The 25,520-nt window shown below is 35.1% G+C and overlaps 2 protein-coding genes across 2 annotated transcripts; both read right to left on the reverse strand.

Moving 5' to 3' along the window:
- Positions 1-831: 831 nt before the first annotated feature.
- On the reverse strand, positions 832-7,795 carry LOC109108773 (periodic tryptophan protein 1 homolog). Its single transcript, XM_019121913.2, has 15 exons — positions 7,623-7,795; positions 7,474-7,532; positions 7,111-7,265; positions 6,273-6,358; positions 6,090-6,186; positions 5,887-5,997; positions 4,675-4,799; positions 4,484-4,548; positions 4,309-4,405; positions 3,911-3,972; positions 3,716-3,827; positions 3,548-3,638; positions 1,714-1,835; positions 1,538-1,643; positions 832-1,458 (listed from the first exon to the last, which is right to left on the reverse strand). The coding sequence occupies exons 1-15, from the start codon at positions 7,686-7,688 to the stop codon at positions 1,376-1,378; spliced, it is 1,437 nt and encodes a 478-aa protein (XP_018977458.1). The 5' UTR covers positions 7,689-7,795; the 3' UTR covers positions 832-1,375.
- Positions 7,796-8,310: 515 nt separating this feature from the next.
- On the reverse strand, positions 8,311-25,356 carry LOC109108861 (anoctamin-6-like). The gene is made up of 18 exons (XM_042722608.1): positions 25,059-25,356; positions 23,439-23,506; positions 23,075-23,203; positions 21,032-21,100; positions 20,541-20,819; positions 20,246-20,359; positions 19,482-19,597; positions 19,244-19,378; positions 18,502-18,607; positions 18,296-18,356; positions 16,693-16,838; positions 16,533-16,610; positions 15,674-15,908; positions 14,420-14,589; positions 14,202-14,302; positions 11,973-12,028; positions 9,537-9,628; positions 8,311-9,446 (listed from the first exon to the last, which is right to left on the reverse strand). Exons 1-18 carry the CDS (start codon positions 25,144-25,146, stop codon positions 9,240-9,242), a joined length of 2,250 nt encoding a protein of 749 aa, XP_042578542.1. The 5' UTR covers positions 25,147-25,356; the 3' UTR covers positions 8,311-9,239.
- Between the last annotated feature and the right edge of the window lie 164 nt (positions 25,357-25,520).

A 25,520-nucleotide genomic window follows, 5' to 3' on the forward strand; every position in this document is an offset into this window, starting at 1 on the left:
AAATCATAGATAATATAAAATGTATTCATAAGGATGAAGTAAAATAATGAATCCAATTGATTTTAACTAACATTTATGAAAGATAATATTTTAAAAGGGCAAAAAATAAACTTATCAACACCAGCAGTACCGCGCTTCGCCGCTGGAGGGCAGCGAAACCCCGCCATAGATATAGTTTTATTCAAAAGGATCAAATAAAATCATGGATAAAATACAATTTAATCATTAGGATAAAATAAAATCATGAAGTCAATTAGTTTTTACTAACATTTATGAAAGATAATATTTTAAAGGAGCAAAAAAAAACAAAAAAAACATCCACATTAGCAGTACTGCAATGCGCCACTGGAGGGCAGCGAAACACCGCCATAGATAACACTTTACTCATGAGGATCAAATAAAATCATGGATAAAATACAATTGAATCATTAGGATAAAATAAAATCATGAAGCCAATTATTTTTTACTAACATTTATGAAAGATATTTTAATTTTAAAGAAGCAAAAAAAAAAAAAAAAAAAAAACATCCACATTAGCAGTACTGCAATGCGCCACTGGAGGGCAGCGAAACACCGCCATAGATATCGCTTTACTCAAGAGGATCAAATAAAATCATGGATAAAATAAAATTGAATCATTAGGATAAAATAAGATAATGAAGCCAAGTAATTTTCTCAAACGTTCATGAAAGATAATATTTTAAAGGGGCAAAAAAACAAACAAAAAAAACAACTCATCAACACCAGCAGTACCGCAATACGCCAGTGGAGGGCAGCGAAACCCCCGCCTTAAATATAGTTTTATTCAAAAGGATAAAATAAAATCATGGATAAAATAAAATGTATTTATTAGGATAAAATAAGATCATGTAGCCAATTATTTTTTGCTAACATTTATGAAAGATAATATTGCAAAAAATAAACTTAACACCAGCAGTACCGCAACGCGCCACTGGAGAGCAGCGAAACACCGCCACAGAGATCGTTTTATTCAACAATCATTTATGAAATCATTAAAGCGTTTGTTTTTCATAACTGATTAGTTCGGAATCGTTAAATGTTGACAGAAATAATTTTGAAATACAGAGTAAGACAAATGCCTTGGATTCCATAGTTTTATATTGTAAATTATTCATCATAATTATTTATACACTTCCTAAAAAAAAAAGAAATATGGAGATAAATTTCAATCGTCACTGAGATTCCCTCAAAGGAAAGTGATTTAAAACATTTGTTTTAACACATATACATCAGAAGATGAATCTGTTCTGTATATATTGGCAAATGCTGTTCATGTTTTTCATTGTGAAGCACTGATCCATGATTCTCAGTCTTCTGTGGGTCGATGATTCAGTCTCACATTATTCTCAGGTGGTTATGAGACGTCCATGACACTGCCGGACGCTCCAGGTACTGTATTCGCCACCAAACGTTCCCGGCTGCCGAAAGCCTCCGCAACTGGAGATACAACAGATTACAGTGAGCACAAACACACACACACACACACAGATCCTCACGAGACGCCTGAGATTCACACCTGCAGCGACGTCGCTGATGTCCCAGACGCGCAGCCCGTCCTTCTGTCCCCCAAACGCACAGATGAACGGCAGATCCGGACAACAGGAGCCGCAGAACAAAACGCCCTGACAGAGAGACAGAGGTGTGTTATACAGCAGCTTCCACGCGCCAGACGCTCGTGTGTCAGATACGCACCATCTTCATGTCTCTGGAGTGGATCAGGGTGGGCTTGTCTCCCATGATGTCCCAGATCTTCACGTGTTTGTCTGCTGAAGACGTGACCAGACAGCCGCGGATCTGACTGCTCAGATCCATCCCTGAGGAAACATCACCACGGTTATCATCATCATCAGCAGCAGCAGAGAGTGTTATTTTATTATTATTGATACACTATTAAGAGTTTTATTCATATTTAAGATTAATATTATTACAGAATAATTAATACGTTGTTTTCATTTTAAGTTTTGTTCGTTTTTTGTGTTTTTGTCATGTGTATTAGTTTTAATTTTTATTTTAGTTTTAGTTATTTTAGCACATCAACTAAAATTAGGGCTGTCAAATGATTAATCACGATTAATCACATCCAAAATAAAAGTTTTGTTTACATAATATATGTGTGTATACTGTGTATATTTATCATGTATATATAAATACACACACATGCATGTATATATTTAAGAAGAATATGTTATGTTTATATATTAAATATATTTATATATAATATAAAATATAAGAATATAAATATATAAATGTATATACATGTAAATATTTTCTAAATACATAATTTATGTGTGTGTATTTATATATACATAATAAATATACCCTGTACACATACATATATTATGTAAACAAAACTTTTATTTTGGATGTGATTAATCGTGATTAATCATTTGACAGCCCTAACTAAAATCAAATGATAATTTGAAATGAAATAAAATAAGATGAAATATTTTTAATTTTTAGTAATAGTTTTGTTATTTTACTATCAGATATATTATTAGGTAACACTTTATTTTAAGGTGTCCTTATTACACGTTCTTACTGTTATAATAACAATAATTTATAATTACATACAAGTCACACTAATCCTAACCATATAGGAAGCACACGTAGTTAATTAATATTACTCAGTACTAAAATGTAGAATTACACCAAAATATAATGAATGTAGAATTACACTGTACTCTTAAAATAAAGTGTAACCTATATATATTATAATTGACAGATAATTAAAATAAAATAAGCATTTTTATATGTTTTGTTTTTCTTTAAAGTAATGAAAATATTTTATTGATGTTTTATTAACTATAATAACCCTGATCTGAGACTATTTTATGAGTTATTTTAGTATGTAATTGATATACTTTTATAGTGTGTAATCACTATTTGGAAATAGTTTTTATATTTCCTGTTTTCATTTCAATTTTACTTAATGTTTGATTAATTTTGCTGTGTTTTTCCCCCATTTGTTTTATAATTGTTTTATATATGTCTACAAGGTTTTAACTTTATTATTATTATTTTTATTTCAGTTTTATTTATTTATTTAAAATTTTAACTAATAGAAATTGAGAAATGCTGCCTTGGAAACTAGCTGAATTAAAAGTTTTTTTATTTTATTTTTGTTAAAATGTATTTTATTTCAAGTAACTTTTTTATGGTATTCATTTTAGTTAACAAAGATGGCATTATTTTAGTATCACTGATATACTATTGTAGTATTTTTATTTTATTATGAATTGTTTTATTAGAGTTTTATGAAGTTTTTCATTTTAAGTCAAATTTTAGCAATTTTGTTTAGCAATTTTTGTTATTTTTATATAAATGTATTTATTTTTGGAAATTTGTCTAGATGGTTTTTAATTTTATTTTATATAGTTTTGAATTATTTAGTACTTCAAGTGAAATAAACTAAATAAAAATAAGAAATGTTGCCTTGGCAACTAAATGAAATAAAATAAGCTTTAATTTTTTTCAGTTTTTTTATTTTATTTGTAATAATGAATATGTAAATGCGAGTGCGACTGACCTGAAACTTCTCCATCGTGAGCTCGGAGCGTGAACACAGGTTTATCTGAACGAGCGTCCAGACAATAAACGAAGCCGTCCTCTGTACTCGCCTGCAACACACATCACAGATTCTTCACATCACAGGTCAGAGGTCAGAGTAAATCCACCAAACGGCTCGGCCGCTCACCAGGAAGTGACACGGAGAGAAGTGATCCCAAACGACGCGCTCCACCTGCCCGCTGAAGCGCCAGATCCGGTGGCTATCGTCTGGACTGCGGCAGTCGTACAGGATCACAGACCTGCGACACACAACACTCTGATTGGTCAGACTCAGTCGTGCTGCGCTCTGATTGGTCAGCTCATTTTCTACATCAAGACCTACTTGTCATATGAACCGCTGATGAGAGTTTGAGCCTCAAACGGGTGGAAATTCAGCGTCTGAACCTGCGATAGTAAATCAGACCAAAAATTAAAAACTTTAAAAGATTTATCAAAGTTTCCAAAAATATATGAAGTGTTTCAACATTGATAATAATCAGAAATGTTTCTCGAGCAGCAAATCAGTATATTAGAATGATTTCTGAAGATCATGTGACTCTGAAGACTGGAGTAATGATACTGAAAATTCAGCTTTGCATCATAGAAATAAATTACATTTTACTATATATTCTCATAGAAAACAGCTGTTTGAAATTTTAAAAATATTTCACAATTGTTCAGTGTTTTTGATAATATAAACACAGCCCTTGGTGAGCAGAAGAGCCTTCTTTCAGTCTGTACCTTATCTGTGTGTTTTGTGAGGGTCGCCGCAGGTTTTCCCTTCTCCATATCCCACAGGATCACCGACTCATCCGCGGACGCGCTCGCTAGAACATTCCTGCAGCAGAAACAGTCATCAGACTCCGACGACGGCACGAAGAAAAACATCTGCTCTTCAGAAACGCTCAGGTCTCACCTGACCAGTCTGTTCCAGGACAGATCCAGCACAGCATCCGTGTGTCCGTCGACGGGTTCAGCCGCCTTCAAAACACAAACACAAACACTTCTGAACCAACATCATGAGCCTCATTCAGAACGCTAAACTCAGCACCACAAAACACCAAGATTGAGGTTTTGAACCACTGAAGCGACTTTGAGTACAAGCACCTTCTTGGCCTTCTTCTTCTTCTTCTTCTTGCTGCCGAGTGAGAAGGCCGGCTCCAAACAGTCCACTACATCCAGATCCCAGACGTCTATCACAGGCGTCATGTTCCCTACAGCCGCGTAATTCCCTGCAGCACAACACACCAAACCCTGCATCAAAGTCAGAAATGCTGCCTTTTTTATCTTAAACTTTTATCTTAAAGTTTATTTTATTTAAAGCAACAGTCTTTTTTGCGGTTTTAGTTTAACTCAAGTGACATAAATGACAATATGAAATCATAAGAACAAATTAAAAATAATTAAAAAAAAGAGGATTTAGATAATTCCAAATAAAATATCTAAAATTGTATAAAAAAAAAAAATAGAACAAACAAAAACAAAATGCCGTAGTCAACTGATATATTGCCAAGGTTAATATGTATTTCATTTTTCAGCATTGGCGGATAAGTCAGAAGCAGGACTTTTATTTTGTCAGCACCTGAGTGCACAGAGCTGCTATTCTCTGTCTTCATTAATTTACTGTCTCTGTAGAACAGTTCTGACCCATAAATTATTACACATAACTTTTAAACAAAGAAAGTAAACATATACAAAAAAAAAAGAAAAAAGAAAAAGTATTATAGCATTTGCTTTTCTTTTATTAAAAACAGACTGGTAAATGCTATAATACTTTTTTTATTATCTACTGTTATATCACATAAGGTATTGAATATCTAATAAAGATTTAATTTTTAAAACTTTCCCATCACACACAAATTTAGGAGATTACTGAGTGCACTGGTATTTAATTCCTTTATATTTCTTTATTTGTGAAAAATACTATAATAGAATACTATAATAGGATTACAGAATTAAAAAGTTGACATCTAAAGTATAAATCTTCCTGTTTTACAGATTTATTTTTTATCAATTACAAATAATTACATTTACATTACATTTAATCATTTAGCAGACGCTTTTATCCAATTTCAGCAATTATGCATGTGTTTTTTTCATTTTTTACTGTCTTTAAAGTACTGTGATTTCATATATCTTCCCTAATATCAGCCCCCTGCTCTCAAAGATATCGGCAGAATATCACAGAAATCAATGTGTGTTGATTAAGATTATTGATTATGACACAGCAGTTTCTATGCTTCCTTTCTGTATCCTTTAAACGCTTAAGCAAATTTTCCTACTACATAAATATCTGATGACTGAAATTCAAATGCTCACCTTGTCCTTCCTCTGGACTTGGGTCAAAGTTCAGCCACTCCACACAGAGCGGATACGCGGGCAGCAGGATGTCATGATGCACATACAGAGAGTCTTCCTGGGAGTTAAACACTGACAGCACACACACAATCAATCAACATCAACATCAGACGAGCTCTTCAGTCCACAGCAGGGTTATAGAGTCTCTCATTAACACTGCTTACCGTAAACCTCCAGGTTACAGCAGTCTTTCTCGGCTCGTCCGGCTAGAATCAGGTTATCGGTGGGTTTAATCTGAAAATCCTCCCGCTCGTACTGATCCTACAGAACACACCGCAGGTCAGACGGACACAGAGCCATCAGATAAACTAGAAAACATTATATTTTTCAAGTTTAGTGCGTCTCACCGTGTCTTTGATGGTGATGTATGGATCCTCTTCATTGGTGCCAAACACTGTCAGTCCTGCCAGACTGTCTCCAAGATTTGACGTAGCTGCAGATGAGAAGAAAAAACAAAAAGTGAGTATCTGCACCATCTTCATCATCAAATATCAGTCAGGTTTCTTACATTCCCTATGTCTGCTACAGAGAGCAATAATCAGGTTCTGGAATAAAAATGCCTTTTATTTTCTCCCTTGTTGAATTGATTTTTAACAATAACTTCAAAACTGTTAAACACAGATATACTGCTAAAAAAAAATCAATCAACAAAAAATACATTCTTAAAGCCATAAGCTCACATTATTTCTAAGTATTTATTAAATAACCATGCTTAACAATGGAATCCATGATGAGAAACTACATTACCCATAATGCCGTAAAGAAAATTCCACCAATCAAAGCGTCGCAGCAAGCCAAAGAAGTGTTGAGCTCCGCCCACTCACATAAAGCGCCGCAATAAACGTAAAATATATTGTTTCTATATATACACAATTAACTTTAAAATGTATAACTTTAGATTTCTCCATTCTTTTTAATTCACTGTCATTAGAAATGTTTCATGTGATTGTAGTTGTTTCCCTCAATAAATACGTACAGAACCAGCGACGCTAAAAAAAAAAAAAATAGTGGGCGGACACTGTTGCTTTCTATTGGTCACCCTAAAAAAACACCACCGCCCCAAAAACACAACAATTGACAATAAATCTATTACTTAAATATAACAAATTCAAAAACTATGTTAACGTACACAAATGTAAACACGTCATGAGTTGAAGCCAGATCAATCAATTAGAAATGACATACCGATGTCTTCTTCATCATATTTGTCCAGTCCGTACTCTGCAAGCTCATCGTCTTTCTCCTCTTTTGCTTCTTGACTAGCAGACGGAACAGCTGATGCCTCTTCACTGCCCATACCTTCATCAACCTCCTCGTCTTCCTCATCATCACCAGGATTCCTGCAGAAATCAGACAGAAAATTCATCAAATTAACCTACAGACATGATGACACTAGATGGGCTGGTCTCAACTGGGTTAAAACCTGTTTTTATACAGTCTATGGTTAAAACTGGCGATTTTATTGTTTTTACTGATAGCCAGCTTTAAAATCTGACGCGTTTTAACTCGTGTCTGCTATAAAACAGTAGTGAGCCCTTCAAACCTCACCCTAGCTCCTCTTTAGCCTCCGATATGATGCGCTGCAGCTCTTCTTTGCTCAGCTCCACCTGTAACGATGATTTCATTCGAATTAAAGCCCAAACACGTGCGCGATTCCACAGAAACATGGTATAAACACAATCACGTGACAGACTCACTTTATCCGGCGTTTCTTTAGCGACTCCGCGCTTCACCCATCCGACACAAGTTATTTGAGAGCTCATGCTGTATTCGTACAGATTTAAGAAGATAAAACAACACACGAGGACTCCTCGAGCAGCAGTCGTCACTGGGACGCGCCCTGATGACGCCACACCTGCGCCGAGCCACAGAAATACAAGCTGAACTTAAAAGAGTATTTGGGGTATTTGGTGTATAATATGTACATGGTACATCACTTATTTGTATGTATCAAGGAGGCACCTGGATGTTGCTCCACCCGTTTCATTGTACATGTACAGTGACAATAAAGTTCTTACTTATTGCAGTCCTTCTTTATAAAATGCAAACGTATTTTATTTGTTAACGTTAGTTGATTTATCAACTTCATTTAGTTTAAGCCGGTGTACTAAAATAACTAAAACTGAAATAAAAATTGATACAATTATATAAAAAAAACCCTCAAATGATAAAAACATGACAAAAACAAATTACTAAAATTTAAAAAAAGAAAATGCAAAAATAAAAACTAATTTAATATAGCCCTATCTTAATGTATAACAATGTAAACAATAAAAATTACTTACACTGTACTACACTTTTAATTTTTAAAATAGATAAATTATAAAAAAAATAAAAAAATAGGAAAATAATGCATGTTTGCTGAAATAATGTAAAGAGTCAATATTGTACATCATCAACCATTTATTTTTTATATAAAATGTTGGTCAATACGTGCAAATATAGGTATGTATATCTCTCTAAGCATCGTATTGTACAAATTGGTAACAAAAACGGTAATATTCACATAAAGAGCGTGATTGAAATGTTAGCTGGCCTAAAATAATAATAAAAAAACTTAATTTATGCCATCTCATGCTTACATTATCATGTGTGTCAGTACATGGTACAATGATGTTATCCAAGGTAATACCATATTACCATAATAAACCTTAATTATAAACACCACATTCATACAGTTATACAAATACCATGGTACATCAATGTCCAAAATACATGGTATTGCATGTTTTGATAGTATAGGTTATTTTTTTAAAACATTAAGTGCACTTTTTTATTTTAATTATATTTATATAAACGTCACAAAAAACTTCATTTGTCAGCATAATACTTCAAATAAAAATATCTTTCATTGTTTTATACCAGATTATGCGCATTAGATGAATAAAAAGTGGTTTAAGATCACATATCTGGTTTTGATAATTTTTAATATGTAACGATATGCATCGAATGGATTGTCAGAACCAAGGCTGATCATTTTTAGTGGCCGTCTGCAACAAACTGAAGCTTATAATGATGTTTCTCACCCATAAAGAGCAATTTCTGAAAATATTAAACTTAGTGGTTACAGATCCTGCTCTTGTTTAATCTGTAGCAAGTGAATCACTGCATTCAGATACCATGAGCATATTACACAGCACTCAGCATGAGAAGTGTCTGCTAAAATGAAAATGACTATGCAAACATTCTTGGTCGTGTTTGTTTGAGGTTTAAGGCTGAATTGGAGTCTGAGATGGGGTGCGGTTCAGGCATTAATGTGAAGGACGGTAGCTGATGTCAATTTCAGGTTTATAATGAGTTGGCATTTTAAGGCTTCACAGTTTCAGATCCAACTCTGGCTCTTCAATATCGTCCAGCAGATTGTCAGCGACGGGCTTCATGAGCTCCTTGAAGTGTTTGATGTTGGTTTCGTGCAGGATGACCTGCGTCAGGTAACGCTCCCGTTTGATCTGCTCCTTCAGAGCTTCCGGCACATCCGGGATCATGTAGGACAGAATGAACTTGGTGAAATAAACGATGTGCTGCGAGGAGAAGAAAACCGCATATTTACAACAACAGAAAAAAACATGTTTATTACGGTATCATTAGTTGTATCACATCTAGTCACTTACCTCAACCACAATCATAAAAGCCAGTTTGGCAGCGATAACGTGCCAATAATGTATACTGTACTCATATTGATATAACATGACAGGAATCATTAAATAAATAAACATAAAACAAAATAATAAATTAATAAACAAACAATACATAAAAAAAAAAAAAAAAAAATTATGATCTTTATATAACAATGCTTTTTTGTTTAAAAAATAAATAAAAATAATTAAAAATGTTTTGTGAATTAAAAATGTATATATATATAATATATATATATATATATATATATATATATAGGTAACACTTTACAATAAAGCTTATTTTGTTAGCATTAATTAATGCGTTAATTAAATGTTAATTAATAGAAATGGAAATATTCGTTTTGTGTGTGTATATATATATATATACACACACACACAGATACAGCTTTTGATTTTAATAATGTATTAGTAAATGTTAAAACTAAGATAAATAAATGCTTTAGAAGTATTTTTCATTGTTAGTTCATGTTAACTAATACAGTAAGCAAATGTCAGCAAATATAACCTTGCTGTAAAGTATTGCCAAAATATTAAAGATAATTTAAAGAATCCTAACAAATACTCTTAACTAGAAGTACAAAAAAAATAAAGATTCTTCTATATAAATAATGTTGAAATAATAAACTTTAACTACATTCATTATATATTTTAAATAAATCACTTCAAAAAGATAAACCCCTAAATAATAAATCAAATACAGGTCCTTCTCAAAAAATTAGCATATTGTGAAAAAGTTCATTATTTTCCATAATGTAATGATAAAAATTCAACTTTCATATATTTTAGATTCATTGCACACCAACTGAAATATTCAGGTCTTTGATTTGTTTTAAATACTGATGATTTTGGGCACAGCTCTCATGAAAACCCAAAATTCCTCATACTCAAAAACTTAGCATATTGCATCCGACCAATAAAAGAGAAATGTTTTTTTTAATACAAAAAAAGTCAACCTTTCAAAGAACTTAATTAGTTCATTATGCACTCAATACTTGGGGTCGGGAATCACTCTTGCATAAATGACTGCTTCAATGCGGCGTGCAGGCATGGAGGCAATCAGCCTGTGGCACTCTTGCTGAGTTGTTATGAGAGCCCAGGTCGCGTCGATAGCGGCCTTAAGCTCATCCGAGTGTTTGGGCTTGCGGCTCTCAACTTTCCTGCAAAATATCCCACAGATTCTCTATCGGTGTTCAGGTCAGGAGAGGTTGGCCAGGCCAATGTAGCACAGTAAACATTGCGTAACATTTACCAGTGGTTTTTTGGCACTGAGCAGGTTCCATGGGGTTTGGGGGGGGGGGGGGTGGGGGGGGTGGGGGGGGGGGGGGGGTGGGGGGGTCGTCTGAACACGAAATCGTCATCCTCCATAAAGCTTTTCATCAATAGGAAGCGATGAAGTGCTCCAAAATCTCCTGATAGCTAGCCTGCATTTGACCCTGCCCTTGATAAACCAAAGTGGACCACACACCAGCAGCTGATGACACAAAAGACAATCACTGACTCGTGCGGTACTTGAACGGAATCAGGCATTTGGCATTCCTCTCTCCGGTCTAGCTCACAGATGGCACCTTAGACCGAAGACAGCAAAAAAAAAATTGCTTATCACTCCGAAAAAAAAATTGACTTGGCCCACTGGAAACAGTCAAGTGCTGGCTTCGTGTAGCAAGGATCAGGCGCTTCTGCGCTGTTTTCTGGTTACAAAAGCACAGCCTGGCACGGGCTCTGGATGTTTCTATCAAGACCAGCCACTCCTGCGTCCGCAGGTACCAAGGTGAATCGGTCCTTCCACACAATCTTACTCAGGGTATCGGGTCCCTCTTCTCGGGGTGCCGCGTTTTTGCCACACTTTTCCTTACCACAGATTACCACTGAGGGCCTTGATACAGCATCTAGGAAAAGGCCCTATTCTTTCTTATATTTTGTTCACAGAAATTCTCGTGTTACCCTCTCGCTTGAGGGTCGTCTGATGGCCTTCTGGACAGCATGTCATTTAGTAGTTTTTTAAAATGGAACAAAAATACAGGTGTTGCAAGTCACTTATAATATATACAAAATACAAATTTCAAAATACAAAATAAATAAGTCACTTATAATATATACAAATTTCACTTTTCTAAATATATATGCATGCTGTGTATTAAATCGTCATTCCCAAATAAACATGCACAAGAATCCTTGTAAAATTGGCGAGCTTATAAAAGGATAAACTGAAAAAACTGAAAGCACATTAATGCACAAACAACTATGTTATACCATCACAACCTCACCTGAATGAAGTTATTTCAATCGTTAAACAAGTACGGTGTATCAAAAGTAGAAGATATACACCTACCCTCTTATGAAGCCCGTCATGGTGTGTTATAAACCATCTAGAATAATGACTAACACAAAACATCCCATTATCAAACCAACCTAAATAAGGGCTGACAGAAAACGCCCAGTAGTAAACCAGCCGAGGGAACAACTCACTATCAAAACACAATTATGGCAACATCTAGAATAAACACCCAAAGCAGGAGGGGCTGCCACGCGCCGATGTCTTGGGCCTTTCACTAGGCTCTCTCAAAATGCACATTTGTGGCCACAGCTAAATTGCCACCCCCCCAGCAGGATGATCTTGCCATTTTTCCCCCCTGATGTCTTGGAAACTTTTCTGGAACGACCCTTTCGCTGCCGAGACTGAGAATCCGTGAACTTCCAAGCGATCCCACACCAATGGGAAGGACGCCACAAACAGAAACAACAAAACAAACTTTTTTAAACAATGGACCAAAAATAGGGAAGGGCGCCACAAATAGATACATCACTTTTGTTAATTTACTCCCCCTCAAGTCAGGGTGACTTTAGCATAAAATTTATGTTAATTTTTACAAAAAAACAATTCATTTTAACATTAACAATAGTGCAAGTTACGTTTGTTTTTACCGCTCACCTGCATGATTTTTTGTTGAAAAAAACATTGTCTTTTGAAGTGATTCATAAGAAGATAGACAGCGAGTGTTGTGATGAAGCTCATGGTTGTGCACTCTGAATAAGTCTGACAGAACACGCCCATACAAACCAGCCGAATTAATCCCTGAGACTGAGGTCGTGATGGCAGCTGGAGGGGAAACACCCCAAGAAGGTGATCCTTAGTTACACATGTGCAAAAAAACTGAATTCCTCTCAAACCACATTTGTGCCACCACAGCTAGAAACTTTGCCACCCAGAGCCTAAGGCAACGCGGTCCAGTTTTTGTTTGGCTTTGATGTCCAGTTCGACCGCGCCGAATGGTTCTTTGAACCAGGGCGTCCACGCGGAGTGACACAGGTTGAACCACAGATCTACAACTTACTCAATCTAAACTCAATTTTAGACGCCTGACAGTCATTCTAACTTGAAATGAGCCAAAATAATGGCATAAAACTCAATTTTAGACGCCTGACAGTCATTCTAACTTGAAATAATGATATAACCCAAAAAAATCTCAAATTCCTGCAACAGTCACTGAACTGAGGAAGCAATTTAATGAAAGGGCCAAATGAACGTTTTTATGGTTTCTTTTTGTTTATGTATAAGAAAACTGAACATTATTACTGCATATGAACTGTTAACAGAGCCTAGGCAAAGGGTCCCGAGGTGAGTCTCAGTGCATTAAATGAACGTTCTTTTGAACAGTGCTTTAGTGAACTGAATGAACCCGTTCTTTAAAGCTGATCATCTGACACAGGTTTCCCGTTCGAGCAGCACAGATCTATTAAGTTATTTAATCGAAACTAATTTTAGACGGGTAATCTATGTAACTGCTGAATCGTTATTTGAATTACAAACTGTCCAAAAGAACCAGTTCACAGAAAAGAATCAGATTTCACTGTTTGTCTGAGGCTCTGGATTACAGGTAATAACGTTGTGAATAATGTTCAGTTTCTTGCACACAATGATCATTTCTCTTCATAAGACCTCAATATATCACCAGGAGCTATGGGTATTAATTTAGTTTTGCCTGGTTTTTGACTCTCAAAGTGCTGGTAGCCATTGACTTGCATTTTATGAATCACCAAAGACCACAGTTTCAGCTAGAAATCCTCTTTACTATTCTACTGAAGAAAAAAGTGTCACCTTCATCTTGTGAGAAAATGAACAGCAAATTTTCATTTTTGCATGAACTATCTTTTTAAGACAAATATGTTAATATACAGCAGCATCTCATGGTTCTCATGGTTGTGTAAAGTCTCACCCATCTCCAGATATTCATAAAACAAGCCAAGCTTTCCTATCGCCTCTAGATTATATACCCCTTCCCACAGAGAAAAAACTTTTTCTGAACCCACCTGGGTGCAGTAACAAAAAATAACATACTCCACACACCCACCTAGAAACACCACTGGTTATTAATCAATGCACTTTAAAGTCTGTTACTAATCAGTGGCAGTGTTATCTTGGAATCATTGAGATATTATTTAAGTTTTTATTAATATTTTAAATTCATTTTTACTTTTCATTTTGATTTTAAGTTTTGATTTTAAGTTTAAACGTCTATTGTAACTGCATTACTGTAAACATGAATTTGGTTTGTTTTTACAAACTGAGAGACAGGTTGAATGATTTTCTGTGATAATGTCAGCATGTCATCAGTCAGTTTGAGGTTTCTGTGTGAAACTCACGGCAGTAGGACTTCCTGTATGTTGTTCCAGACAGCCTTTCCTGTCATGATGATTGACAGTTGTGTGGTCAGTTCAGTCAGACAGCCGCCAGGATCACACTGAACACAACATTGTACATGAAACATTAAAGATGTTACATTCAAGGAACACAGTTGTATATCAATTCATGCAAAATTCTGCCTGTAGTACCTCTTTATTTCACAGAAAAGTCTCACCTCCTCATTGCGGAACGCACCAAACCAGTAGACGGGTTTTCCTGGATAGCCCACCACCTTCCCTTTGAAGAAAGCAATGTAGAAGCAGGACGAGTAATAGTTCACAAACTGAAAGAGGAACATCTTCAGCGTCAGGCTGTTCTCGTACTCCGTTTTGGTCCGCGGCAGCTCTGCAGCACACAGAATGAGTGGTCTTTTTCTGTAAGTCAGGATTTCTTAAACTGGGGTGAATTAAATCATAAAAATGAGAAACTTCAATAAATTAATAAACAGTTTTAAAATAATTAAATATTTTATTTGTTTACCTGCATGCCATGAAACCTTTAACTGACATTAGAGAATTGTGAACATGCAAATAAGGGCTTTTTATCGTTTATTGTATTTTTAAATAAAGCTTAAATGAAACAAAACAAGAAACAAAAATGTGAAATGTGAAAAGTTTAAGTTGAAGTAATAAAATTTCTGACTGGAAATAAATTAAAACTAAATAAAAATAAATATAATAAAAGCTCAAATTAAAACTACAACTGAAATAAAAATGTAACCTAAATAATATTTAAATAAAGAAAACATTAAATTACTAAAAATTAAACAAAAAATTTAATTAAATAAAATAAAAGCCAATTCAAAACGGTAATAAAAACTATAATAGCATACAAATAATATAAATGAAAATTACAATAAATAAGTGATTTAAAATAAAAATAAAAATCCAAATAAAAAAAGACCATGAAAAAGTAAAAGGAAAAATAAAAACTACTAAAAATATTTTGACAATTTGTTTGTTTGAAATAAAGCTGAAATAAAACAAAAAGACAAAAAACTTAAAGATAAGAAATGTTGCCTTGTCAAATAACTAAGGTCATTTCACACTGAAGCACTAAAATTGCCAACTGGAAATAAATAAAAACTAAAACTGAACTGAAAGTGAAATAAATAATAATAACCCTAAATAGTAATACTATATATAAAACAATAAATATACATAAAAAAGGGATGATATAATAAAAAACAAAAATAATGTTACTAAAAACTCATTATTTACATTATTATACTAAAAAAATTATTATTTAAAGAATAAGTATACAAGTAGTACTAAAATAACACTGATGCCAGCATATTGCTAAATTAATGAAATGTTAATTATTACCTAAAAAATATAATCACTCAGAGGGATTCAGCTGACAAAAAACTGATGGGAATCATTAGTGTAAATAAATCACCAAACTAGTACGAGTGAAAAGGGTCACTTACCGAAGTCTGTGATCCAGATGGCCACTTTCTCGTAGACGTTATTGAGAATCATGATGATGATGAAGCTGATGATGGAGGACGTGATGGACGTGGCCATCTGAGGGGTCACGTACTCTTTGAACGGCTCCAGCTCCTTACTATACTTCAGATCAGAGCGCAGCTTCGCAGAGAAAGTGATGAACATCGCCAGACGATACACGATCACGCCGACCACCGACGCTATGATCAACAGAACCTACAACAAAAGCATCAGACAGACACAGGATACATTCAATATCTCAAATCAACATGATTTTTTACATGCAAATGATCTCAGAACATGTATTTAGGGCTCTATGGAATTTAATTTTTTCCAAAGTTTCATTTTATTTTATTCCTAAATTCAATTTTTTGTGTTTTAATTATTCTGTGCACCATTTTGATTAGATTAGATTAGAATTCTACTAGATACTTGATTAGAATTCAAAAACAATTTATTAAAAAAATTGAGGGCCCAAAATTAAATTTTAATCATTTAAGTACATTTTAATAATCAAAAAGCATCTGTAATGAATTCAACTCATAAAAAATACCTCTTTTATTCCTTTTTTTTTTGTTGTTGTGTGTTTTTATTTTTCTGGTAATTAAATGAAGACATAAAACATCACATTTCTCTATTAATTAAATGAAAATTAAACAAACCTTTACATTTTTGGGGGTCAAACAGAGGTTCTAAACAGAGGTTTAATTCTAAAATGAAATCTTATGGATGAAAAATTATGTGATTACCATATGGAATTCAGTACTCTATTATTAATTTGTGTATCCGTACGTCTTTTAATATTTAATTACTAGTATGAAAGAGAAAGTGCAATATTACCCAGAATAACACAGTGCTGATGCCACACGACACTCTCATGCACTTCCCGCAGGCTGTGTGCGGCACTTTCTCTTTCTCCTGTACAAAAACAAACACAAAAGCTCTTTGTTCATGTCAACAACCCAAAAACAAGAAGCGATGCGTGTAGCAAAACTCAAACCTGTGTAACGGGATTCACTCTCTCATAGATGCATTTGGCCTCGTATTCGGGTCGAGGCTGTTCCTCCTGCTGAAGAAACTCCACCGTGTCCCAGTCGTGCTCCAGTTCGGCCTGATAGCGCTTCCAGAACTCCAGAAACAGAGTCACTGTGAACGACGAAACACATTGCATACAAAATGGCAAGATTCACACAATGATACTGCATTACAAAATTACAGTAATAACAGGAAGGTACCATTAGTAAACTGTAAATTAATGCATTAAAGGGGTCATGAACTGCATCTGTACTGTTCTCTGAGGTCCACTTATAATGTTATCAAGATTTTTACATCAAAAAACATCATTAAGAAGTAATAGGCTATTTTCTGTCCTGTTTTTAACCCCTCATCAGAACGCTCTGTTTGAATAGGCGTGGTGGATTGTAGACTCAAAAGTAAACGCCCACTGATATGATTGGCTAATAGTTGTGTATGTTCGACAGTGACATTCCTCACAGATGGAGGCTGCTGTGAAAAGGTCAAAAACGCATAACTCAATACATATCAAATGATCAGATATGTATTTGGGGGAAGTCGTGGCCTAGTGGTTAGAGAGTTTGACTCCTAACCCTAAGGTTGTGGGTTCGAGTCTCAGGCCGGCAATACCACGACTGAGGTGTCCTTGAGCGAGGCACTGAACCCCCAACTGCTCTCCGGGCGCCGCAGCATAAATGATACCCACTGCTCCGGATGTGTGTTAAAAATTTAACTAAACATAAAAAAATGTGTGTGTGCACTTTGGATGAGTTAAATGCAGTGCACCAATTCTGAGTATGGGTCACCATACTTGGCTGTATGTCACGTCACGTTACAGTATTCAAAAAAAATTTAACTAAACATAAAAAAAATAAAAGCTGATTCAAAATAGTAATAAAAACTATAATAGCATTTATGATAAAAATGTAATAAATAAATGGTTTAAAAACAAAAATCTAAATAAAATTAATATTGTGAAATACTTTATTTGTCATTGTTAGGTCAAGTGTTAAGAAACTATAGATTTAAATATATTGATATATTGATTAAATATATTGAATCCGTTTTTTAAATGTTCTACTTTCATTTTTATTTTAGTTAAAGTTGTAGTAATTTTGTTCTTTTTATTGTAGTATCATTAGGATAACTATTATCGTTTTTAAATAATATTTTGAATTAGTTTTTATTTTTACATTTCCCATTTTCATTTTAGTTCGTGTTTTTGTCATTTTTAGAAGTTTTTCTTATACATATATTAATATAATATATTTTTAATATAATATAATTTTAGTTTCAGTTTTATTTGTTAGTTTGTGTTAACTTATGAAGGTAACTAATGTTAACAAACTAAGCCTTTCTGTAAAGTGTTACCAATGATCCATATTGCATACAAAAACAATAAAAGCTTTGTTCAAACTCCAAACATACTTCTGCAATGCAACTAATTGTTTAACAAACATGACTAATCACGCTGCACCCTGGTTCTTGGTCAGAATAAGCTGCAATGTGGAGCAGGATTTCTGCCAGCAGACAAAGCTTTAGCAACATTGGCAGATGGGATCATGTGACCAGTGTATGACATTACTTACCCCAAACAGACATGAAGATTGCAAACACTAATGTCCCATAGTTATCGAATACACACAGTCTCTGTGGAGGAAAACCAATGCAGAAACACATTCTCAGCTTCAGAGCATTTCGCAAACAAAACAAACATCAGTTAAATCTTAGATCAGACACCAAATCCCACAATCCTCCAGAGGAGAGGCTGTGGGTTTGTGTGTGTTTGACTCACTTTAGATGACTCGCACGTGGTGTTCAGCCTCCAGTACGGACAGATTTTGTCACACTGCGGACACATAATGATTTCTCCACCAATCTGAGGGTCACACACCTCTTTGCTGCCAAAAAAAGTGTCATAATCAGTCAAAAAAAGTGCTGCACAAGAAAGACTGCATCATTTGAGGAAAAATCTTTTTTTTTTCTAATACAAACTGCAATAAAAATTCAGGTTTGATGTGTTTGTTTATAGGGTTGAACAATTTGCTATGTATTTGTATGTATAAAGATCCAATTTATACTGTGAATTAATATTATTTGGAAATTTTTTGGTTTCTATTACATTTCATAATTATGTTTTTTTTCTACTGACAATAGTACTGTACTGTTATATGTATTTTAATACACTTTAATATAATATATTTATTGTAATATTTTCTATAATTATTCATTTAATTAATTTATTTTAAGTTTTACTATTTAGGTTTATTTGATTTTTAATTGATTTATTCATTTATTTATTGTAATTTATTTAATTTGGCCAAAATTTTGTTTATATCTTAATATGGCTATAAAATAATTAAAACAGCGAACATGTTTATAATTTTTAATGATTTTATAATAGTAATAATATTAACAATTACTATTATTTTTACTAAATAAAAATGACTAAAAACAAGAGAATTAATTAATATTTCCCTTTAATTTTAATCATTTTTAATAATTAATATTAATATTTTAAAAAACGTCTGCTGTACCTCCATGTGCTGCTCTCTCTGGTCGTGTATCCGTATATGAAACAACCGAGTCCGACTGCAGCAGCGAGAGTCAACATGACTGTGTAGAAACCCAACCAGGCGAAATAAATGCCAATCTTCTCACCAAAATACTTCCTGAAAACAGAGGAGCATATTAACAAGCTCATCCATCCGGAGGGGATCAGAAGAAAAACCAGAAACGGCATAAACTCATCAGCAGCATGACACACAAACACACCTGATCAGATCCAGCGGCTGCATCTTGTAGAAGCTCTTGGGATGAGCCCACTCATTATACAGCAGAAACCGCTCATTAGGGCAACCAGGCTCTTTAGATTTCACATTAAATCTGCTCTGTTACAGAAATCACAAAAACAGTGGCAAAAGCACACCAATACTCATGCACAGTGTTGGGGGTAACGCATTACAAGTAATGTGATGTGCACTGTGTGAACAATTACTTTTTTCAAGTAACTAGTAAAGTAATGCATTACTTTTTAATTTACAAGAAAATATCTGAGTTACTTATATCTCCCATATTGGGAGAAATCGGAAGTACAGAGGCGTTGTGTGCACTGTGTGAACATGATGTAGTTCTAGACTAAATGTGCATTAATTCATCCCACTCGCAAAAAAAATGATTTAGTATTCATCAAAATGAATTAAAACAGTGAAATGCAAACTCAGAATATGACGCAAACCTGCAATAATTAAATATGTTAAATAACACAAATGTATCTAATCCCATTTTATTAACTAATGTCTTTGCTGCTGACCTTTGATGATCGAGTTCAACCCTACTAATAAACAAAAATGACTTTAGATGGACTAACAACTGTGCTTCATTGTTTTTTTTTTATTGCTGAAGAGTGTTGAACCACCTTCTCCTGTGTTCTACTGTACAGACGTGAATTTTCCTTTAGTGTTTTAGTTCTGTTTTTTTTCCCAGTTTCAACATTTCAAATTTTCATTTAGTTAAACCAGCACACGGATTGTACTTACATCATGTAATGGATACGCAGCCTTATACACGCCTCCATCCAGCAGCTTACTGATGCCAAACTTTTTCATGCTTCCTTTGACGTCATACGGCGCTCGGCTGAGGATGTAGTACGCCTGCAACCCACGGCATATCAGTAAAACATTCCCAGGGGAACAAATGTTAGCCAAGAAAATGTTAGCCTGAATGCACTGTAAAAAAGCCTCTACTAAATAAATAAAATTTAAATTTAAAAGAAAATTAAAAACACAGACACAAACAGTGAGACACACAGCAACTCTGAGACGTTCAACGTACCATTCTGCTCCTCACGGCCGGCGTGAAGAACTGCTCTCTGTCCTTCACATAAAAACACTTGAGCTGATCCTTCCTGAAAGGAGCTGTGAAGAAGTCGGGCTCCTTGGCGATGACGTCCTCGCTGGGGTAGAAGTGGCGCGTGAAGCAGTTGTACGTTGACGACTGCTGGGCCAAATCGTTGGGCTGGATGGGCAGTTTGATGTGCAGGACTTCGGCGTAAGTGCACAAAACCTCAAAAGGCACGTGCACTTTCACATAGACAAGCTTCTCATCCACTACCTACAAAACACAGGGAGGAAACTCTCCCATCAGGGCTATAGGAAGACAATAACATTCCTGCAGATCATATCAACAGGTTCAGGCAGTATCCTTCCTGAGAAGTCCATATATACGGGTAAAACTAATATAAATCAAGCATGAGGAACGCAGAACAGAAAGAAAACATATCTATAGGAAGTCTTATTTAAATTCTGTGTGATTAAATGACTTACGGATTGTGCCGCTTCCAATTCCACACCCAAATTCATCAGGCTTCCTTCGAAAAACTCTCTGCGCCTTTGCTAGAGAATAATTGAGAAAAAAAGAGGGAATGTAGATAAAACTCACTGGTTTTGAGGTGTATAGATGACAATGTTGTAAAAATAATAATGTTCAGTTTTTTGCACAGGTTGATCGCTTCAATATAGACTTCAAGGGGGAAGTCGTGGCCTAGCGGTTAGAGAGTTTGACTCCTAAGCCTAAGGTTGTGGGTTCAAGTCTCGGGCCGGCAATACCACGACTGAGGTGCCCTTGAGCAAGGCACCGAACCCCCAACTGCTCCCCGGGCGCCGCAGCATAAATGATACCCACAGCTCGGGTGTGTGTGTGTGTGTGTGTGTGTGTGTGTGTGTGTGTGTGTGTGTGTGTGTGTGTGTGTGTGTGTGTGTGTGTGTGTGTGTGTGTGTGTGTGTGTGTGTGTGTGTGTGTGTGTGTGTGTGTGTGTGTGTGTGTGTGTGTGTGTGCACTTTGGATGAGTTAAATGCAGATCACAAATTCTGAGTATGGGTCACCATACTTGGCTGTATGTCACGTCACTTTCTTTTTCTTTCTTTCTATACATCGTCAAGAGCCACAGGGATTCATTTTGTGTTACCTGTATGTGTTTTTTTGACTTTCAAAGTGCCGGTACCCATTGACTTGTATTTTATGAATCACCAAGGACCACAGTTTCAGTTAAAAATCTTCTTTACTGTTCTATTGAAGAAAAAATGGCATCTACATCATGGATGGCCTGAGAGTGAGTATATTAACAGCAAATTATTTTTTTTTAGGTGAACTATGCCCTTAAGGAAACAGTTATATGTGGTTTAGTGATTGAGGTTTTGAGTATAATGAATGTGAACATCGCACATACATTTGAGCATCTCTCACACAAATATTTGATCTTTTTAAATTCAAAAGAAGAAAATATGGACAAAATATCACTCAGAAATGCTCTTTGACAAGTTTCAAGATTTCTACCTAGTTAAGGCTGCTTAAAATCTATTTTCTAAATGCATATTAAAGATATTATGACAATTTTTTTCTTTTACTTTTTTACTTAATGTTGTTAGCAAACAACATATTGTAAAACCAAGCATTTAAAGAGCAAGTTTGTTACAGAAAGCCTTATACAACAGAGGAGTTTGGGATTTACGAATGAAGAATTCTCCATTCTACCAACATTCTTTAAAAGAGGTCCTATTATGCTCTTTTACAAAGTCTTGATTTTGTTTTGGGGGTGTACTAGAACAGGCTCTCATACTAGGTTGTTCGAAAAACATACATTTTTCCACGTATTTTTACATTATTACAACACCTCTCTCCCCAGTCTGGCATGAACGGCTCGAATAGTTCCTGTATCAAATGAAGGCCCACCTCCTGGAATACGAGATGTGCTGTGATTGGTTAGCTGGGCCTGTGTGTGTTGTGATTGGCAGCACTCGGCGCCTGGTCGGGAAATGTCCTGCCTCTTACCATAGCCGCCTGCTGCCAGCTTCAGTTTAAATATTGCATCAAAATTTTAATTGATTTAAACCCGGTTGATTGTAACCACTCTAAGCTTGTCTGTTTTGAGAACACTAGTGCATCTCCGACATAGTGATAATAACACTCGTTGTCTTCTCTAGTGCAGCTCAACCAGGTCTCGTCCCATTCGTCGATCTTTGTGACATCACAAATCCCGGAAAATATGCGTTGTAGTCCAAACGAGTCATTCGTTGTAGTTTTTGAAAAGTGATTTCTGTTGAATAAAATATCTCCTTTTGAAGTGGACTTTGAGCTTTGTAACTTTGCAGATCTTTTTTATGCTCAAACAGCAACATTACAGACTAATTAAAGTTGAAAAAGCGACAAAGCATAATAGCACCCCTTTAAAATATTTTCTTTGGTAAAATATCTTCTTTTGTGTTTCTTCTGAGCTTTCCCTGTAAGGTAATTGCTCAGATTACTAGCAAAGGGCTGGAAGCTTCTGTTAGTCAACAGCTGAAGTAAATGAATGTGTGACTTTGACTTACTCTTCTCCTCATAACTGAGCCTTTTTTCTCAGATGCATGTTTAGACTCATCCTCATAGACCAAAACGAAGTCGATCCTTCTCTTTCCATCATTGAAAAATAGTGAATCAGGGTTACCATTGAATTCAGCCTGTGAACAGCAAACTGATGTTACAGAAAGCCCAAAATCATCTCCATTAAGTGATGCAAAAGAACTAAAACGTTATAAAAGTTCCTTAATAAATGGTTTTGAGCTACTGAAACAATTCAGATAAATGTTCCACTTATAAACACTGAGATTTGTAATGAATTTAATACAGCAATGAGTGTGTGTGTGTTTTGTCTAATAATATTTTGTTTATCAAGGCGGATTGAAAAAAACAAACCCGTTCCACTTTTGGCACAGCTTGACCTTTTGGCATAGATTTGTATGTTGGCAACTCTTCAGAATAAACTGAAAAAAAAAGCATATTCAAAATATTACAATAAAGGTAACATTCAACAGCCAATACATGTGAATCACGGATCACAGTGAATGGGTGCCATCAGAATGACAGTCCAAACTGCTGGAGAAAAAAATAAATAAATAAAAAAAACATGCAGCTTTTGGCTTCACTAGTTCATTATTGTGATGTTTTTATCAGCTGTTCTTTATTCTGACGGCACCCATTCACTGCAGAGCACCATTGGTGAGCCAGTCATTGGTGATGCAACATTTCTCAAAATCTGTTCCCATGAACAATCTCAGTCTCATCTCATCTCATGTTGGATGGCCTGAGGGTGAGGACATTTCTTTAAATTCAACGCTAACGACATGAAGCACCAAACATTCTTACACTCAAACTAATCAAACTAATTCACAAACAGCATGTGAACATTTTGGAATTCTCTGATTTAATGTTTACTCACAGCAGGGGGAAACCCCAACCAAAACAAACCAGCCAGAGAGCAAAGCATAATGGGAAAAAATTAACTCAAATCAGATGTTGCTTGAATGAGCGGAAAAAGTCTATAGCAACGGCCTAATAAACATGCCTGTACAAGGAAAACTCTGTCCAGGAACATCTGACTGACTTTATGAATAACGCCTACACAACAGACGCCCCTTCCAGCATGTGAAATAAAACCACCCATAAAAACACCCTCAGTGTATTCCAGACTTTTCTGTTACAGACACGTGTTTTTGTGTATAGTGTTTATCTAGGCCATATATTCTATACTAATAACAACTGTTATTACTATACCCGTAATAAAATAAAATGTAATCACTTGTTTGCAGCATGTTTATGCAGTTAAGCAACAGAATCAAAAGTGGAGCAAATTAATGGCGACATCGTTATTCATTACTCAGCTAACAAAAAACGTTCTTAGAACATCTCTGCAAGTTTCTCTCAAAGTTATGAACAAACGTTCCTACAATAATATCAATACAACATTCGTTGAAGTCATCTCGTGTTTAAAAATGTTCTCAAAACATTAGCGCATGTAAGCCTTTCATGTAAGCCTAATGTTTTTACTAAAACATTTTAGCTGGACGTCGTCCATGTAACGTTTTGTTTTAGTTACTTGTGTCAGAACGTTCTAAGAACATTTAAAAGTAACATTCCCATAATGTTTGCAAAATGACACAATGTAACGTTCTCTCCGCGTTCACATAACCAAGAAAAACTTGTTAAAACAGTTTAAAAAGGAACGTTCAGAGAACATTCAAAAATAACGTTTTAAGCAATGTCAGCATAACAATACAGACACTAAACACCTCTATGCAATTAATTATAATATATAAAATATTTCTAATATCAGTTAGGAGAGTTTAGACGGCCGTTAAGAGGACAGGGGTCAGATACACAACGGGGCGTGTTGCATTGTTTTGTGTCTTCCATATGCGAATGTATTCAAGTCATTTAATCTGTATTCTCATGTGTCATTATCTCTAAAACATGACCTCTGATAACTTCTGATAAGCTTAACAGACCCAATGCAACGGAGAAGGCGCTGAAACTCACCCACATCTGTCATTAAAGTCATTTCAACGTCTCCGTCTTCCGTTTCTGAGTCCAGCTCAAGAATGTCATTGTCTTCTGTTTCACTCATTTTTGCGACTTTAAACCCTTCAGAAATCAATGCAGCATGTAACAGATAGTAACAGGAGTCTATACAGCAGAGATGACAAAAAGAAACGCAGATTAGAAATCAAAAAGAGTGAAAGAACGAAGTGCGTGAAGTTTCTGTGCCAGTCTGAACTTGCTAAGAGTAGGTGGGGTCGGAAGATGGTTTTTGGGGTATAGGCTGCCAGTCATCGAATAAACCTTTGTAGTTGCACTTGATATTTTCTAGTTTCCGCTTTTGTAATAATATCTGACTTACGTGTTTGACTTCTGGTTCGCGCTGTGTTTTTTCTATGTAATGGTAGGCTACACCTTTTTGCACTTGTTAGCTATTGGGTCCGTCAAGTCATAGAATATTTC

The sequence above is a fragment of the Cyprinus carpio genome, chromosome B4 (assembly GCF_018340385.1).
Source record: "Cyprinus carpio isolate SPL01 chromosome B4, ASM1834038v1, whole genome shotgun sequence".
NCBI classification, from domain to species: Eukaryota; Metazoa; Chordata; class Actinopteri; order Cypriniformes; family Cyprinidae; genus Cyprinus; species Cyprinus carpio.

Excerpts from the sequence above, each read along its gene's own strand:
- LOC109108773 (XM_019121913.2), bottom strand. The coding sequence starts at position 7,688 with ATGAGCTCTCAAATAACTTGTGTCGGATGGGTGAAGCGCGGAGTCGCT. Across the intron at positions 7,266-7,473 it reads GAGGCTAAAGAGGAGCTAGG|GAATCCTGGTGATGATGAGG; the intron begins GTGAGGTTTGAA and ends TGATTTCTGCAG. Across the intron at positions 1,836-3,547 it reads TCACGATGGAGAAGTTTCAG|GGATGGATCTGAGCAGTCAG; the intron begins GTCAGTCGCACT and ends ATGTTTCCTCAG.
- LOC109108861 (XM_042722608.1), bottom strand. The coding sequence starts at position 25,146 with ATGAGTGAAACAGAAGACAATGACATTCTTGAGCTGGACTCAGAAACG. Across the intron at positions 19,598-20,245 it reads CTGCGTATCCATTACATGAT|AGCAGATTTAATGTGAAATC; the intron begins GTAAGTACAATC and ends TTTCTGTAACAG. Across the intron at positions 9,447-9,536 it reads CTTTTATGATTGTGGTTGAG|CACATCGTTTATTTCACCAA; the intron begins GTAAGTGACTAG and ends TTCTCCTCGCAG.